Source organism: Hippocampus bargibanti, linkage group LG10, assembly GCF_051943395.1.
Source record: "Hippocampus bargibanti isolate YZ-2025 linkage group LG10, ASM5194339v1, whole genome shotgun sequence".
NCBI classification, from domain to species: Eukaryota; Metazoa; Chordata; class Actinopteri; order Syngnathiformes; family Syngnathidae; genus Hippocampus; species Hippocampus bargibanti.
The window spans coordinates 1,677,138-1,696,416 of NC_142743.1; the positions used below are offsets into that span (position 1 = coordinate 1,677,138).

The 19,279-nt window shown below is 40.9% G+C and overlaps 1 protein-coding gene across 1 annotated transcript; it reads right to left on the minus strand.

The window, feature by feature from the left end:
• Positions 1-719: 719 nt before the first annotated feature.
• Positions 720-18,033, minus strand: hpgd (15-hydroxyprostaglandin dehydrogenase). The gene is made up of 7 exons (XM_089005893.1): positions 17,677-18,033; positions 17,190-17,313; positions 10,468-10,574; positions 5,054-5,150; positions 3,077-3,153; positions 2,772-2,935; positions 720-2,149 (listed from the first exon to the last, which is right to left on the minus strand). Exons 1-7 carry the CDS (start codon positions 17,767-17,769, stop codon positions 2,026-2,028), a joined length of 786 nt encoding a protein of 261 aa, XP_088862019.1. The 5' UTR covers positions 17,770-18,033; the 3' UTR covers positions 720-2,025.
• Positions 18,034-19,279: the final 1,246 nt, after the last annotated feature.

A 19,279-nucleotide genomic window follows, 5' to 3' on the forward strand; every position in this document is an offset into this window, starting at 1 on the left:
GGGGAAAGGCACTCGGGCCTGATGATTTACCAATCGAGGTATGGAAGTGTCTTGGAGAGGTGGCGGTGGTGCCCAGAGAAGAGCAGTGGCATTGCATGAGGAAGTCTGGAGTGACGGAAAAGTATGTCAGAGCGGTGCAAGACATGTATCATGACTGTAAGACAGTTGTGAGGTGTGCTGTCGGTATGACTGAGGAATTCAAGGTGGAGGTGGGACTCCACCAGCGGTCAGCTCTGAGCCCCTTCTTATTTGCTATGGTGATGGACAGGCTGACAGACGATGTTAGACAAGAATCTCCTTTCACCATGATGTTTGCAGATGACATTGTGATCTGTAGCGAGAACAGGGAACAGGTGGCGGAGAAACTAGAGATGTGGAGATATGCCCTGGAAAGGAGAGGAATGAAGATCAGTCGCAGCAAGACGGAATATATGTGTGTGAATGAGAGGGATCCAACTGCAAGAGTGATGCTACAGGGAAAAGTGATAAAGAAGGTAGAGGATTTTAAGTACTTGGGGTCAAATTGTCAGAGCAATGGAGAGTGTGGAAAAGAGGTGAAGAAGCGTGTCCAGGCAGGCTGGAGCGACTGGAGAAAAATGTCAGGTATGATGTGTGATAGGAGGGTTTCCGCTAGGATGAAAGGAGAAGTGTATAAAACCGTGGTGAGACCAGCCATGATGTTTGGACTGGAGACAGTGTCACTGAAGAAAAGACAGACATTTTAGGAGAAAAACTGATTTTGTACATACACAAGCTGCACCTGTACATAAGCCACATGTGCCCACATTAAAACATGTAACACAAACACAAAATTAACCCAAACCCGACTTCAAGTCCCGCGAATGAAACTAAATGTCCTTCATTAAAGTCCACAGTCCAAAAATCACAGCCGGGAAAATGACACTTAAGGTTTGATGCAGGCTTGCAGAGTCCGGGTCCAGTTGAAAGTAATCCAAGGAAAAAAAAGTGTATATTTCCAAAGGTATGGGAGGGAAAAATATATATCCACTATTGTCCGCCGCGTCCACAACAGGTGGCTCGTCGCCGCCTCGCCTCATCTATCGCAGAGTCAGCGATAACTTTAATCTTTCTCAGAGAGTTCAGGTCAAACTCCTCTGTGCTAACGTGCAAAAAAAATCCACAGGGTCTGGTCGAGCCTCTGTTTTCTCTCACACCCCGCCGCTGGTTTTTCTTTAACCAACTTTTTACCCCATCTTCACCTTTTTTTTTGTCTGTCCCTCACCTTTACCGGTCCTCACTTAAACCCGTCACCCCTCCTTTTTCATTCACCCGTGCAAAACATATCATCGATCAATTCGTTCCTGACAAGTTTACGTGCAGCAGCTCTGTTTCCTTCTTTATCGGACTACTCGATTGCTTTTAGCTTGAAAGCTGCGTCATATGTCTTTCTTTTTGCATTTTCCATGATGAGGGTATGTTCACGCTAATTTAATTTATGCACAAGACAAGAAGATGCAGTCTTCCTCGACGTATATATTCCACCGGTCTAAATCTTACCTTTACTACTCAAGTGCCGCTGGCGGCCGTTAGAAAAATTACATAAATAAGCCGCAGGGTTGAAAGTTTTGGAAAAAAAGTAGCGGCTTATAGTCCCGAATTTACGGTACACACACAGACACACACTTTTTTCAATGCATAGTTGGCATCAATTGGAGTAGATTTTCACTGGACATCCTGGTCCGATCTCCTTGAAAAGCCTTGTTCCATTGAGTTGCAGTTTTGTTTTGCTGAAGTCGCATGCTTAATTCAGTACGTATTGTAGCAAAACTGCTGTTGCATTCATGCAATTGATATCACATCATAAATCACATTATTTTATTGTATTTACATACTTCAGTAATGTTCAGGGCACTTTGTGCAATAGATTCCAAACATTTGTGGATTCTCTTCTGGTAGGTTTCCCACACAGCCGTCACAAGTTGTACTGATGCACCAGACTGTTTCGTTTCAGTCTCTCAGGTTACCGCTGTCTAATGCCACTCTCTTCAGTCCGTTAGGCGAGGATCAAGCAGACATGGGTTCATACGTATGGAAGTGGATTCCTTTGGAACATGTTATCTTCATCACTGCCCCATTTAGACTAGTGTCAGTGATCAATCTCATCATGCCTTCTGCAATCATTGATGGCCTGCAGATTGGTCAACGAGAGAAAGGAGAGAGGAAATGAGCTGTGAAATTACAGCATACGTATATATATATATATATATATACATTTAAATATGTACTTTAATTTGTTTTTTTTTTTGGACAAATATTTACTGGTTTGTTCACTGGTACAATTTTCGGGTGCGGGGGACTGTTTACTATTTAAAAGTTTGACTAGCATCTTACACTATACCACTAAACACCATCCCCATCCACCATCCACCCGCACACACACTCAAAACAAATAGAAAACTTTTGGATGAAATACTTCTGAGCCAATGGGATGCCAGGAAGATGCTTTGTGTTATCGAATGGCAGAGCCAGTATGTTGCGTTCAATTAAATGAAAGTAGTGGCTCATACTGTCATTTTTTTACCTTTTATATCTTGACATTTCTTTCAGAACAAGAGGCAATATTTTCCTGTGGAGACGTTTTGTAATTGAAAATTCTGTATTAAGACAATTCCGTAAGTAGAGGTACCACCGTAGACAACTCCTATCTTGGAAGATTTTTTTTCAACCCGAGCCAGTTCATTAAAGTTGCATGATTACAGAAGAATATGGATTACTTTGATGTTTGCATGTGTCTTTGAGGGCAAACTCACTGTAAAACTCCAAATTTGTTCATGCTGCGCTTGAAATCATCCTTGAATTTGACAAATTTCCCCATGTTTTCCTCCTGTTCGACTGAATGGAGCAGAGGGGTGTCAACAAAGGCAGGACACAGCACATTGATACGGACACCGTAGTCACTCTGAGAAGATGCATCCTGTAAAAAAACAAACAAAAAACATTGACTTTCCACACTAGACAATATTCAAAATGTAGCTTTTGTTTTACATGACTAATAGCTCACGACCAATGGTGTGTGCATGTGTGTGTGCATTGTGTCTGCACGTGTACTTCTTACGGCCATAACTCTGGTGAAACCAATGACTCCATGTTTTGTAGCCGTGTAGACAGGCTGGTGAGGAGAGTGCAAGAAGGCTGCAAGAGAAAGAAACCACAAAAGACATCTACAGCTATATTTGTGTTAATTAGTCATATAGCATCAAGCACCAAAGAAAGAACAACAGCTCCTCCTTGAGCTGTCACCTTATTATGGCGGAGAGGTTTATGCTTTTTGAGGGATTTATGCCTCAGCGCAGGTTCAGACAAAGCACGACTGAACACCAACCATGCCCTCCCCCTGGAATTTGGCCTGGAAATTGGACTCGGTCATAAAACATTGGTGGACTCTGTATTGGCTCTGTATCGGTCTCGCTGTGATGAAGAGGAAAGTACAGTAAAGTCTCGTTATATCGATATCGGATATATCGATAGTCCCGGTTATATCGATACTATTTCTATGCACGCACGGAGAAAATTACATGCAAAGAGGGTCGGATATATCGATAATCCCGGTTATATCGATATTTTTTCGGACTCCCTTGAATATCGATATAACGAGACTTTACTGTAATCTAAAAGCCCAAGCTGTTGATTTAGCACCCGATCTACATTCACACCCTCATATATGATAAAGAGCTTTGAGCAGTGACCAATAGAACAAAATAGCAGGCACAATATTTTTGCTAGTGTGTCTGATATTCAGGAGCTATGATAAATTTGGTCCTATTGGGAGGTCAGGAGTGGTCCGCTGCTTGACTGCACTGAGAGAAGCAAGATGATGTGGCGCAGGCATCTGTTTTACAAGGTTGTTGGTACCACCAGCAAGATCAGCACGAAAACACAAGACATTTCAGTCAAAGAGTGTTAAATCAGTGCCTTAAAGGACAACCGTTGCCTCCCGACATGTTGTGTCAATAATTTGAAAATCACTTCAAATGACTTCTACTGAGCGTATTTTACAAATATTCCACCGCATAGAGCTATATTTTTTGTTTTAAGACTCGCGCTGAATATTCTTGTTTTCGAGTTGATGGCGATTCCCCTACGTGACATCACGGAGGGAACGCCCCTGACCGAGAAAGCGACACACAATGCATTTTGGGTACTTTGTTTGGTCTGAAAGCTTCGTGTTGATGGCGAAATTAGAAGGAAAACACATAAATAACGTGATGGTGAATCGTTGTGTGTTGCACCAAGGCTACTATTTCATACTAGCTGACACAAATTCCCAGCAGACAAGTAAGCCCATTTCCAACGGAGCTTGGGCGCCATCTTGTGCATTTTCTGGGACGCTACGTTGGCATCCTGACGGCTCGAGTTGATATGGGAGGACTTCTTTAATAGATTGCAAACATTTATGCTTTCCTCTTCAGAACTATTTGAATCATATTCATAACTGGATGAGTAACAGGAAAGCATCTTCTCCGAATCTGAAGCCATTGTTTTGATTCTTGAGCAAAGCAAGACGTCTCGGCGTGACATCAGGAACAAGGGGGCAGGACCTTCTGAAACTCGCCATCGCGAGGTCATTTTGAAGTAGTTTTGGGACACTTTAAGTCATTATTATTGGTGTTTTTCATTTGACGAAAAATATCAGCCTGCGTGTTTTGGGTATTTTAGATGCTATAAAATGTTTTTTCTGGTGTCAGTTAGGAAACAAAAAAAAAAAAATGGTGTCGGTTGTCCCTGAAGAAGATTTACTCAGCCACACAGTACAGCCCGTCTACACTCCTGTTTAATCTTACATCCATACATGTGATACTTGTGGGTTCTGTTGGTAAAAAGGCTCATAGAAGGGTCATTTGTGCGAAGTGAGGTTTTGATAGAAGATATTGTTCACGTCTCAAATCACATGTATATCTCTCTATTCATCAAATCAATGTCATTGTCAATGCCGAAGTAAGAATTCAATCTGCCTTTCAAAAGTTCAAAATGCTGGCTGCGCATGCCATTTCACGACATATGGTATGTCTGCACATGAGTGTGTGACTGTTACCTGCCATAGAAGATACATTGATTATTGTGCCTCCTTCCTTGCCATGCTCCTTACTCATATGTTCCAGAGCCAGATAGGTCCCTTTTATGACCGATGTCTGTAAAGAAAGGGACAACCTCACCTTGGTGACATTCCTCACAACCGTGAATTAGAATATTGACCAGAATAAATTGTGAATAGGGTGTGTGAAGGGAACAATTATTTGAAGCATGTGAACATCCAAGAAGTGGCTTGGTCAGCACATACCCCAAACATAGATCAGATAAGTCCTTTCGAGAACAAACAGTACATCTGTTTGTTAATGAGGAATTTCCTCCTCTTAATGAGCTCAACGGGCAAAACTGGAAAAAATGCACTTCTCAGCTCTCAGTTGAACCCAAATTGAGGAAATTCAATTCTTTTGTAGACATACAGCAAATGACTTTTTGCTCACTTTCGTGTAGACGTTTCTGTGTGGATATGCATACATTCAATTGAGCATCATCTTGAGCTTGTAAAATGATAATGATAATACAGTAAAGTCTCGTTATATCGATATTCAAGGGAGTCCGAAAAAATATCGATATAACCGGGACTATCGATATATCCGACCCTGTTTGCATGTAATTTTCTCCGTGCGTGCATAGAAATAGTATCGATATAACCGGGACTATCGTTATATCCGATATCGATATAACGAGACTTTACTGTAACTGATAAATTCTTCTTCTCTTCAAGTCTTCTGACTCTTGCTCATTATCGTCTTTGTGTCAGTCAGAGCTGCCGTTTGCCCAACTTCAATGGTCATGACCAAGCCTCTACACCACAATAACAACTTATCTTGAGTATTTCTTGGCCCCATGTCCCAAAATAATAATAGAACCTCTGGATTAGCAATGCTATCATCAACCTACTTTTGGATTGAAACATCATCATCAAAATGCAAAATGAAAAAGTGGTTCATATTTGAGGGTGAGTCCCAAGCCTTATTTGGAGGGAAATAATGAGCGCAAAACGGATTCTCTCATTTTTAAGGTTACATTTCTATTTCAAGATATATGTTCATTAAAGATTGGGTTTTCTCATATCCAGGTAGAGTTTGTAGAAAGCTATAACCCCCACCCCCCCGCACCACCAAAACACTGTTTGAATGACAAATAAGAGTTGACAGTATTACACCTCCGGACAAAGAATTAGCAGGAACAGGTAATCAGTCAAACGACTCCTAAAATAGTACTAGAGGAAACAAGTTTAATGTGTACAAATTCATTTAAATTGTATTGTAGTGGCCTCACTCCTCTGATAAATATTGATGAATGTACTCTACCCTTTAAAAAGCCTTTTCGACAATGTCTTGAAGGAAACTCCAGGACATATTCTCTGGTCGTGAAGAGGGTTGGAATTAGGTGAAGTGGGTTGACCTATGCAGAAGGGGTTGTGAAAGTAATGAATACAATTTGGAATGTCAAAAAAGATGCTGGAGGGATTTAACTCCCAACCTCAGTGTAGCGCATTCTTACTTGCAGGGTCACTTTAACCCAAAGGGTGGGCTAATTACTTTGACCCAGCAGACGGGATTTAAAATTGATTGATTTTGGGCAGGGCACATCAGAAACTGATTGCCATTTTTCGTGTTAATGAAAAGTTAATTTCACCTCCTTTGAGAATGTTAGTGGTATATCGTGGCATTTGGCTGCTGGTAAAAAAAAAAAAAGCAGTGTGTGTTTGTGTGTTATTGTCTCTCTCGCTCTCTCCCTCTCTCTCTCTTTCTCTGTCTGTGTGAATCAGTGTTGGAAGGCTCAAGATGGGAAAATGGAGCGGAACAATATTGCGGGAGACCCTGATCCACTGGTGAAAAGGACGCTTTGATCCTCTTTCATCGAAAACTGCTTCATTTAACAGAGGTTACATAAAATGCTTAAAAATAAATGACTCTCTGTGTCTTTGTGTTGTCATGGTATTTGTTATTAAGTTTATTAAGTTTGTTTGTTTTTACTTCAAGATGACAGCTTCTGTATTTTGTTTTTTCCAAATCCAAACAACGGGGAGAAAAAAAATGGCTGTGACACAAAAAAAATCTGACCGTTTGTGTTCAAATTCACTATATTTCACTTGCCATTAAAACAAATCTCTTTTCGTCAATGGATGCTACAGCTGCGTGTTTGCTTTCAACATTTCGCTTGTAGTAGATGTGCACATTCCACCATGATGTCCCTGATCCACTGGTGAAAAGGATGCATTGATCCTCTCCTCTTTCATCTAGAATTGCTTCACAAAGAGTACAGAAAGTGCTTAAGAATGAGTGATTCTCTGTGTCTTTGTGTTGTGATATTGTTTGTGATTTTGTTTTTTGTTCTTTTGACTTCAAAATGGCGCCGCGAGAGTGGCTGCCTTTCCAGCAGCTCCTGTATTTACTTTATTCTTTCCTTTCATCTCTTACTTTTAGCTTAGCTGATGTGAAATGAAAATTTCTCTACTGCGAGACTAATAAAGGTAAATCCAATTCAATCCAATACTATGTTCGTTAATGTCTGTGGTTGGCCGCCAAACTGTCTCAAAGGATCTACCTACCGCAGTTTGCGAGTGTGTATGAGACATACAGCCATGTGATCAGGTGGGAGTGAATCACCACAAATCAATTTGGAAAAACACGAGATACTCCTTATAGAGGATTCCACGGAGCACATTAAAAATGGTCATCCTCAGGAAATATAAACAAACTCTACACCTCTTATGATCTTATCACCTCACCAGGTTTACTTGTATGGTCTTCTCCCAGTTCTTTTCGTTGTTGATTCCAGCATTGTTGATAACAATGTCTAGACGACCAAACTGGTCAACTGTACTCTGGAAGGCGCCTGAATGACAGAAATCAAACGGCATTGGTAAATGATTTCAGACAAATGTATACACAAGGGAAATTTTTTGACACCTACTTTTATGAAGACAATCCTTTTGTTGGGGGTTTCTATGACCGCTCTAAGAGCAGTAAAAAAATAAAATAAATGGGCTTCCATAATTACATAAACCAAAGACAAATCAGAATATCCGCAGTCTCATTTTTGCATCCTCAAAAGAGAAACAACCAGAAATTACACACACACGGTGCAGTTTTAGTGGAAAACAGTTGGTAGTCGCAACGTACCTTTCTCTAGTCGCTACTTCAGCAAGACATGAAGATTTCTGACGCATTCCTTTGCGTTATCATTAATGACAACAAAAAAACGAGGCTGTCATCGTTGATCCAAAAATTTTTTGCTTTATTTTCTTGAACAAAAACCGAGGTTCATCAAAGCGTGAAAGGTGTAGAAAGTAAAAGTAAAAAAGTGAGTGAACTTAACTTTGACAATGGCTTTTTATACCAACATGAAACACAACGTTAACATGCTCTTAACATGTTCTGATCACATTCACCCGCTGAAATAATATCCTGTGACTGTAAAGTGTCCTTGAGAGTTTTGAAAGGCGCGTATAAATGAAATGTATAATAATAATAATAATAATAATAATAATAATAATAATAATAATTATATTTCTTGGCCCCATGTCCCAAAATAATAATAGAACCTCTGGATTAGCAATGCTATCATCAACCTACTTTTGGATTGAAACATCATCATCAAAATGCAAAATGAAAAAGTGGTTCATATTTGAGGGTGAGTCCCAAGCCTTATTTGGAGGGAAATAATGAGCGCAAAACGGATTCTCTCATTTTTAAGGTTACATTTCTATTTCAAGATATATGTTCATTAAAGATTGGGTTTTCTCATATCCAGGTAGAGTTTGTAGAAAGCTATAACCCCCACCCCCCCGCACCACCAAAACACTGTTTGAATGACAAATAAGAGTTGACAGTATTACACCTCCGGACAAAGAATTAGCAGGAACAGGTAATCAGTCAAACGACTCCTAAAATAGTACTAGAGGAAACAAGTTTAATGTGTACAAATTCATTTAAATTGTATTGTAGTGGCCTCACTCCTCTGATAAATATTGATGAATGTACTCTACCCTTTAAAAAGCCTTTTCGACAATGTCTTGAAGGAAACTCCAGGACATATTCTCTGGTCGTGAAGAGGGTTGGAATTAGGTGAAGTGGGTTGACCTATGCAGAAGGGGTTGTGAAAGTAATGAATACAATTTGGAATGTCAAAAAAGATGCTGGAGGGATTTAACTCCCAACCTCAGTGTAGCGCATTCTTACTTGCAGGGTCACTTTAACCCAAAGGGTGGGCTAATTACTTTGACCCAGCAGACGGGATTTAAAATTGATTGATTTTGGGCAGGGCACATCAGAAACTGATTGCCATTTTTCGTGTTAATGAAAAGTTAATTTCACCTCCTTTGAGAATGTTAGTGGTATATCGTGGCATTTGGCTGCTGGTAAAAAAAAAAAAAGCAGTGTGTGTTTGTGTGTTATTGTCTCTCTCGCTCTCTCCCTCTCTCTCTCTTTCTCTGTCTGTGTGAATCAGTGTTGGAAGGCTCAAGATGGGAAAATGGAGCGGAACAATATTGCGGGAGACCCTGATCCACTGGTGAAAAGGACGCTTTGATCCTCTTTCATCGAAAACTGCTTCATTTAACAGAGGTTACATAAAATGCTTAAAAATAAATGACTCTCTGTGTCTTTGTGTTGTCATGGTATTTGTTATTAAGTTTATTAAGTTTGTTTGTTTTTACTTCAAGATGACAGCTTCTGTATTTTGTTTTTTCCAAATCCAAACAACGGGGAGAAAAAAAATGGCTGTGACACAAAAAAAATCTGACCGTTTGTGTTCAAATTCACTATATTTCACTTGCCATTAAAACAAATCTCTTTTCGTCAATGGATGCTACAGCTGCGTGTTTGCTTTCAACATTTCGCTTGTAGTAGATGTGCACATTCCACCATGATGTCCCTGATCCACTGGTGAAAAGGATGCATTGATCCTCTCCTCTTTCATCTAGAATTGCTTCACAAAGAGTACAGAAAGTGCTTAAGAATGAGTGATTCTCTGTGTCTTTGTGTTGTGATATTGTTTGTGATTTTGTTTTTTGTTCTTTTGACTTCAAAATGGCGCCGCGAGAGTGGCTGCCTTTCCAGCAGCTCCTGTATTTACTTTATTCTTTCCTTTCATCTCTTACTTTTAGCTTAGCTGATGTGAAATGAAAATTTCTCTACTGCGAGACTAATAAAGGTAAATCCAATTCAATCCAATACTATGTTCGTTAATGTCTGTGGTTGGCCGCCAAACTGTCTCAAAGGATCTACCTACCGCAGTTTGCGAGTGTGTATGAGACATACAGCCATGTGATCAGGTGGGAGTGAATCACCACAAATCAATTTGGAAAAACACGAGATACTCCTTATAGAGGATTCCACGGAGCACATTAAAAATGGTCATCCTCAGGAAATATAAACAAACTCTACACCTCTTATGATCTTATCACCTCACCAGGTTTACTTGTATGGTCTTCTCCCAGTTCTTTTCGTTGTTGATTCCAGCATTGTTGATAACAATGTCTAGACGACCAAACTGGTCAACTGTACTCTGGAAGGCGCCTGAATGACAGAAATCAAACGGCATTGGTAAATGATTTCAGACAAATGTATACACAAGGGAAATTTTTTGACACCTACTTTTATGAAGACAATCCTTTTGTTGGGGGTTTCTATGACCGCTCTAAGAGCAGTAAAAAAATAAAATAAATGGGCTTCCATAATTACATAAACCAAAGACAAATCAGAATATCCGCAGTCTCATTTTTGCATCCTCAAAAGAGAAACAACCAGAAATTACACACACACGGTGCAGTTTTAGTGGAAAACAGTTGGTAGTCGCAACGTACCTTTCTCTAGTCGCTACTTCAGCAAGACATGAAGATTTCTGACGCATTCCTTTGCGTTATCATTAATGACAACAAAAAAACGAGGCTGTCATCGTTGATCCAAAAATTTTTTGCTTTATTTTCTTGAACAAAAACCGAGGTTCATCAAAGCGTGAAAGGTGTAGAAAGTAAAAGTAAAAAAGTGAGTGAACTTAACTTTGACAATGGCTTTTTATACCAACATGAAACACAACGTTAACATGCTCTTAACATGTTCTGATCACATTCACCCGCTGAAATAATATCCTGTGACTGTAAAGTGTCCTTGAGAGTTTTGAAAGGCGCGTATAAATGAAATGTATAATAATAATAATAATAATAATAATAATAATAATAATAATAATTATAGTACTGAACCAATCCAGTTCAAATGCATATTTAAGGACAACCGACGTGACTTTTTTGTTTCCTGACTGACATCATAAAAACGTTTGATAGCATCTAAAATACCCAAAACACGCAGTATGATATTTTTATTCAAATGCAAAACACCAATAAAAATGACTTAAAGTGTCCGAAATCTGCAAAGAAATTGAGCTGCGAATTGGGCATTTTCAGAAAGTCCCGCCCCCAGATCGTGACGTCACGCCAAGACGTCTTGCATTGCTGGAGAATCAAAACAATGGCTTCAGATTCGGAGAATATGCTTTCTTGTTACACATCCAGTTATGAATAGGATTCAAATAGTTCTGAAGAGGAAAGCATAAATGTTTGCAATTGATTAAACAATTTATTCCGTGCCATTTTGAGTCAACATTGGGGGGAAATGGATCACCAAAAAAGAGGCAGAAAATGGCGACCGAGCTCCTGTGTGGAATTAATCAGCCCGTTTCCACAGGCTGATAAATTCCTTATATGGAGCTTGGTCGCCCTCTTCTGGCTCTTTTTGGTGCAACATGACATTTTCAGACCAAACAAGCATAGCAAAATGCATTGACATGATGGAAGGACTGCTACAATGTGTCCTTTTTTTCGGTCAGGGGCGTTCCTTCGGTGATGTCACATACGGACTCGTCACCAACTCAAAAACAAGACTTCCGGAATATTCAGTGCGAGTCTTAAAACGTAGAATATAGCTATATGCGGTGGAATCTTTGTAAAATACGCTCAGTAGAAGTCATTTGAAGCCATTTTACAAATTATGGACACAACTTGTCCGGAGACGTCAGTTGTCCTTTAAGCGAACCCTTCATCTCTCTCATTTTCCGTACCGCTTATTCCTAATTTAAGCTCCAGCAACCCCCGCGACCCGAACGCTTCATGAAGATATCATGAAGATATCAGAAATAAGCACTGAATCTCTATTCAACATTTTGAATGGATTTTCGACTTACGACTATTTGTGTGGCTGGACAGCTCTGTTGGTAAGGCAACGGTTTGGCTCGAGTGTTCAAATCCTGTTTTGGGCAAAAATGAGCCCATAACACCATCCAGTCATTGGGCAAGACCCTTCACGCTAGTGCCTACCTCATACAATGACTCACCTTTTCACTTTTATTTTTTCTTTGTTCATGTTGTTAATGGCTTTGGCCTTCCTGTGTGGAGTTAGCATGTTCTCCGCGGGCCCGCATGGGGTTTCTCTGGGGTTTCTGGTTTCCTCCCACATTCCAAAGACATGCATTACAGGCTGATTTAACACACCAAATCACCCCAAGGTGTGAGTGTTGTGAGTGGTGTGAGTCTGTTGTTTGTTTCTGTGTGCCATGCAATGGCTGGCAGCACTTCAGGGTTTTCCCTGCCGGCTGCCCAAAGACGGCTAAGAAAGCTTTTAGCATCCCCCGCAATTCTTGTTGGGTATATCGGAAACTATATAGATAAATAGATATTTTGCAGATATTTCAGACAAAAAAAATTAAGCAGAGTGAAAAGTGTTGGGCTTGTCGTGCTGGCTCACTTTTATTGTAATGAAGGAAGTCAGCACAACATAACGTTGCAGTTGACGATGTGAAAAAACAGCAATTTTTTTGTGTGTTTGACAACATGGTAAATTGTGAGCGGTCTTGTTACAAACTACAAATTATTAATATGGTAAAATAGTGTTTATTCTAAAATCGGTAGAAGTTGCGCTGTAGCATTCGGTCAGAATACTTGCCACCTCTGCCAGCCCTCACTTGCTGAATTCATGTATCCACATAAAGATTGAGCCCTGGTAACGAGTATGTATGAGATAATAAAAAGACTAGCCTCTACATGCGGGACCGTATTTCCTTCTGTAAACGCTGCTGCCCGAGGTTCCCTTTTGTGTATGTCACTCTCTGACATTGCATGCATAGAGCTCACATAAAAATAATTATATCAGATTAAAAAAAAACACAATCCTAATTGGGTATCATGCTCTGCAGTGGGAATGCAGCCTATAAGTCTTGTTTTACTTCACTTCCATTGACTTGTTTTATGCCAGCTAAGTTGCGCTACTCCAAAACACTGCTCCTCTTTGTCTTTTGGTCTCTTCCTTTCCTTTCCTCCAATTTGTAAGAAATAGCGCACAGCTGGTAAATACTGCACACTAGAAGTTAGCTAATGTTGTCACAAACAGCAAACACCCAAGTTCTTCAACTCGGTGTTTGTCAGTGCAGCCCATCCCCTCCAAATTGTTAAGTGGACCCAGAAAGATTCTCCTGGCTCGGAGGTACAGACGCTCCCTGAGTTACGATCATTCGAGTTACGAACAACGGTACATCCGAACGTATTTGCGGGTATGTTGAAAAATGTTCGGACAGAGATCCTGTAAATTAGATTATTTACTGCACGCCTTTTTCCAGCCGAGCTCCCTTGCGATTGCCTGTGTACTGTGCTTCACGCACATGCACACATTGGAGGGGTTGGAGGCTTTTTCGACGGACACCAAGGGTGACCAATCAGCTTCCGGCAATGCTGAAGTGTTGCCAACGAGTTCAGGCCTGATCCGCCGAGCTCGGTTACGAATGGCTGCTTAGAGCACCGGTGTCAAAGTAAAGGCCCGGGGGCCAAATCCGGCCCGCCACATCATTTTTTTCGGCCCGCGAAAGCAAATCAAACTTGTGAAATTCCATGATACTTGCTAAGATCCTGACCAAAATGTCATATTTTTGGATGTAAACCACAATAACAGTCATTATTCTTGACTTCAGATTTGAAAACGAGTTATTCATTAATTTGCTGTGTGCTCTATATGTAATATGTGGAGGGGCTTAAACATTCTAATGGCCTCCCCAAATTCATAACGGCCCTCAAGAAGAAACCTTAACTATAGTGTGTCCCGCGGCAAGAAATGACTTTGACACCCCTGGCTTAGAGTATGTGGGCGGGAAGGAAATATATGTCATCGTACGACAGCAAGTGTGAAATTCTTTTACGACTGTTCGTGTCTGTGTTTTATACTTCCCCGTTTAGAGTTTGACTTAAAGGACAACCGACGTCTCCGGACAAGTTGTGTCCATAATTTGTAAAATGGCTTCAAATGACTTCTACTGAGCGTATTTTAATACGATTCCACCGCATATAGCTATACAGTAAAGTCTCGTTATATCGATATCGGATATATCGATAGTCCCGGTTATATCGATACTATTTCTATGCACGCACGGAGAAAATTACATGCAAACAGGGTCGGATATATCGATAGTCCTGGTTATATCGATATTTTTTCGGACTCCCTTGAATATCGATATAACGAGACTTTACTGTATTTTATATTTTAAGACTCGCTCTGAATATTCAGGAAGTCTTGTTTTTGAGTTGGTGACGAGTCCGTACGTGACGTCATGAAAGGACCGCCCCCTGACCGTAAAAAAGACGCATTGTAGCGTCAATGTATTTTGCTGTACATGTGTGGTCTGAGAACCGTGTTGCACCCAAAACCCGCCAGAAGAGGGAGTCCAAGCTCCATATAAGGAATTTATCAGCCTGTGGAAGCGGAGGTGGCCACTGGAGGTCGCCATTTTGTGCCTCTTTTCTAGTGATCCATTGTTGCCCCAATGTTGCCTCAAAATGGCATGGAATAAATTATTTAATCGATTGCAAACATGTATGCTTTCCTCTTCAGAACTACTTGAATCATATTCAGAACTGGATGTGTAACAAGAAAGCATATTCTCCGAATCTGAAGCCATTGTTTTGATTCTCCAGCAATGCAAGACGTCTTGGCGTGAAGTCACGAACTGGGGGTGGGACTTTCTGAAAATGCCCAATTCGCAGCTCAATTTTTTACAGATTTTGGACACTTTAAGTCATTTTTCTTGGTGTTTTGCATTTGAATAAAAATATCATACTGCGTGTTTTGGGTATTTTAGATGCTATCAAACGTTTTTCTGATTTTCAACATTTTGTGTTGCCGACCTGTGACCTCTGCGATTGGCTGGCAACCAATTTAGGATGTCCCCCGCCTCGTGCCCGAAGACAGCTGAGATAGAGGAATAAGTGCGACGGAAAATGGATGGATGGATGGACCTCTAACCTATGCTAATTAAAAAGTTCTACAAAAGGTTGCTGCAGTGGAAGAGGGGCTTTTGATAGCCCTAAATATTCAAGAGGTCCTCTTTAGAGTCAAACTTCTGTTTTGGAACGGCTTGGTTCTCGACCAATTCAATTTTCGACAAAAACTTTCTTTTCCTGATCCCGCGACCCGACCCCGGCTGGGTAAGCGGCAGAAGATGGATGGATGGATAAAAAATGTTTTTTTTTTTATGCTTTTGTTTACAACCGAAAATCGGTTCTCGACCAAACTGAGCGCACATGAATGCACTATTCGACTCCCCTCCACTTTCTTATCCGTCACTTTCTTGTGTCATGTCTCATTGAGACCGACGCATTATCCTCATGTAGCGTTCCATTTTGAGCAGGTGTGTTTGTATTGTTCAATCACAATAAAAAAATGAACATTGATTACATTGATTATCATGGGAAACGTTTCGGTTTTCCACCAAATCAGTTTGATTGTACAGGACTTGGATTTGGTGTAATTTTATTGTTTTGTTCGATCAATACCATCCACTGGCTGTCTTTTTACTATTTTTACTTATACTTGCAAACATGTATAAATAATTAAACAAGCAAATAAACAAAGAAACAATTACATCAACGAATAAATAAATAACTTGCTTTTTTGTAACTCATTATAAAAGGAACGTTGCAGTATATTATGATACTGTTACATTAACGTGAAACCATGATAAATGCGGAATAATATTCATGATGAGTTCGTCCGTGTGTGTGCGTATGAGTGTGTGTGTATGTGTGTGTGTGTGTGTGTGTATGTGTGTGTGTGTGTGTGTGTGTGTGTGTGTGTGTGTGTGTGTGTGTGTGTGTGTGGGCATGTGTGTGTGTGTGTGGGTATCTAACTGTCAACGTTTTTTTTCATTGATTGCCAACAAGTGCCATATGACCCACCTACTTTGCGACTTCGACCAACCATTCAGAATAATTCTGTACTATGGACAACAGCTGAGAAAGTGATTTAATATGTCAGAGGTTGACAATAACGAATGATTTCAGAGTGCATACATCTCTCCCAAAAGCAGCCACCAGCTTGTTAATTATCTCCATACATGAGCAGAGCGATCAGGTTTCATCAACCACTGACGAAACCCAAGGTGGTAAAACCTGCATGTGTCGAGAGCGACTGCATTCCACACTTGGCTACAACACAATGACAAACAAACACACCTGACTTCAGAAAAGCAATCTTCTCAAAACAAAGGTCGACGCACAATAATTGACAGGAGTAATACGATCACACATTTTGAATCCTTCCTCCCTTGTTAACCTGCCGTGATTTCCAAGCAATGTCACACCTTGTAACCTTTTTTCCCCTTGCTCGTCCTTTCATTCCCTCAGAGCCACATTTGCCCATATAGAGTGCACAAAGTTGATCGCGCTGCACTGTCGAACAACAGCAGAAATGCAGCGAAACAAGCAGTCATCTGGCTACCGACAAGACCAGACAAGCTTCATTTGAACCGAACTCTGATTGCTGCTTGTCGAGTGAGCTCCGCAAGTGACCAGATTGTCACAGCTTGTTTGCAGCAAGCGTTCCCAGACTCACAATGTATAATTGTCAACAGACACAGACACACAAGGAAGGACGTTCTCTCGGAAAACATTTGTCGAAAAAAAAAAAAGCAACGAGAGGGTTTTAGGTCCTTCTTTGAAGTAATTTCCCAGTTGACCAGCAGAGATGTTTTATCAATTGCCTATTGTGTTGTGTTCAAATTATAAGAGCAAAAGAAAGACTTTCCTATCGTGGGATAATTGTAAGAAATCTTTTTTATCTGTAATATATTTCACTCCTCACGTGCTGAATGACAGTTACCTCTCAGGGAGTCTCCGTTGGAAACATCACACTGAATAAAAGTGCTGCTGTCAACTCCAAATTCCGCATCCAGCTGTTTCTTGCACTCTTCCCCACGGGTCTGGTTCAGGTCAACCAGGGCCACCTAAAGGACACAAAAATATCAACAAGACTAGGCTGATGTTTTGTTTGTCGAAAAATTTCATCTGCCAGGACTCAGAATCATTCGTGGGTAATATTAACAGTGTTTAATGCAATAGTTTCCCAAATTGTTGAACCAAAACAGCATTGTCACAGAACGCTCATTCTTTGGGATGCAGATATTAGCCCTCAGAATCTGTGCCGCCAGGTGAAGTCAGAGCACTGTTTGTGTGGCAAAAAGTCAAGTTTGTTGTGCAAGACCTTTCTGTGAATGAAAACACAATCTGCTCCATGGCGATGAATGTTACAACGGAGTGAGTGACTGTCAAAGTGGTGAAAAGAAGCAGTGAGACAGATCCGGACTGACCTTAGCTGAGCTCTGTAGGAGGGATTGGACTACGGCTCTCCCTATGCCTTGAGCTCCCCCAGTCACAAGAGCCACCCTCCCATTTAGAGACATGATCTTATCCACGTTGGCTTCTCTCTGGCAACCTGTCGCTCACTTGTGAAGCATTTCTTCTTTTTCTTTTCTTTTTGCTCTCCACCTACTTGAGGACTCACGCACCCATCTGACTCCTCTGTCTTTGAACACTCTCAGAGGCTCCTCACTATTCAGTCTGTTTTGGTTGGGTCTTGCTTTGCCTCTTTTCCCTCCCTCCTCTTCATTGGCCACCTCTCCCCTTCTGTTTACCAGGCCAAATAAGTGCTGTGTGGATGTGTGTGTGTGAGAGAGAGATAGAGAGATAGAGACGGGGAGAGAGAGAGAGAGAGAGAGATGGAGCAAAGAGTTTAAGTAAACTGTTGGTTAATAATTAGAGATTGATCCAGCAGTACTACCTGCCCTCCTATCTCCTCCCATTTCCTTGTCCCCACCCCATTTCAGCACTCTTTCGCGTCTCTCACTTCATTTGTCTTGAGCACATTGTAATTGCTAATTTGTGGACGATCCTATTACCAATTTCAACCATTTGGATTCAGTGTTAAGTGTCTGGATTTCACATGTGCATGACTTCTGTTAGAATGCTCCCACCTCTCCCCAAACAAAAACGATCTGACTGCACCAACCAATGTTTGAGTGTGGTTTCCCATGAGGCAGATGAGAAAGCGCATTGTTCTTTGGTGGTGTTGAACGCATACAGGTGAAGTGACAAAGGGGCAGGTACAGGATTACACTGTCGTGTTTGGTAAATGTTGCACTATATCAAGTTACAATGTCTTGGGCAGGTGTAGTGTAAACATCTCCAACTCAGAGGAGGAGGAAACCAGCTCTTCGGGTCTCGACACCTCAATCGGAACGTTGGTCCATTTACACGGTTACAATAACTCAGCTGGTATTTAACAAAGGACTTTAAGTTTTAATGAGGTTTGTTATGGATGGTTCAGTAGTTAGCAAGTCAACATCACTGTTTAGAGTTCAAAGTCTATTCTGGCTCAAACCTCCCTCTGTGGACCGTGCATGTTCTTGTGGGGTTTCCTCGCACATTCCAAAAACATGCACGGCAGGCTTATTGAACACTCAAAATTGTCCTATTATATGATTGTGAGTGTGAATGGTTGTTTGTCTCTGTGTGCCCTGTGATTGGCTGGCAACCGGTTCAGGGTGCCCATGCTTACTCTCCCAAGACAGCTCAGATAGGCTCCAGCACTTCTCGAGGCCCTTGTGAGGATGAAGTGTATCAGAAAATGGATGGATGGATGTAAAGGATAACAGAAAGTACATTATGAAGTTTGATAATTTCCCTCGTGATGGTTGCAATTTCCTTCCGACCATACTCTGTATGATGTCAAACTTTGCAGTGCTCTTACTGTGAAGCACAAATAAACAAAACAAAACAAAAAAAATCAGGTTTTGTTGTGTTGAACCATCTATGTTAATTTTTGGCAAAAACACGGAGTGAACCTTAACAAGTCAAAACAATTGTTCAGGTGGCCCTTATGTGAGAAAGAGATATAGTTTGAAGCACATGTGG

Coding starts and splice junctions, on each gene's coding strand:
- hpgd (XM_089005893.1), bottom strand. CDS start 17,769: ATGTCTCTAAATGGGAGGGTGGCTCTTGTGACTGGGGGAGCTCAAGGC. Junction 17,314..17,676: donor TCCTACAGAGCTCAGCTAAG/GTCAGTCCGGAT, acceptor TGTGTCCTTTAG/GTGGCCCTGGTTGACCTGAA. Junction 2,936..3,076: donor GTTTCACCAGAGTTATGGCC/GTAAGAAGTACA, acceptor GTTTTTTTACAG/GATGCATCTTCTCAGAGTGA.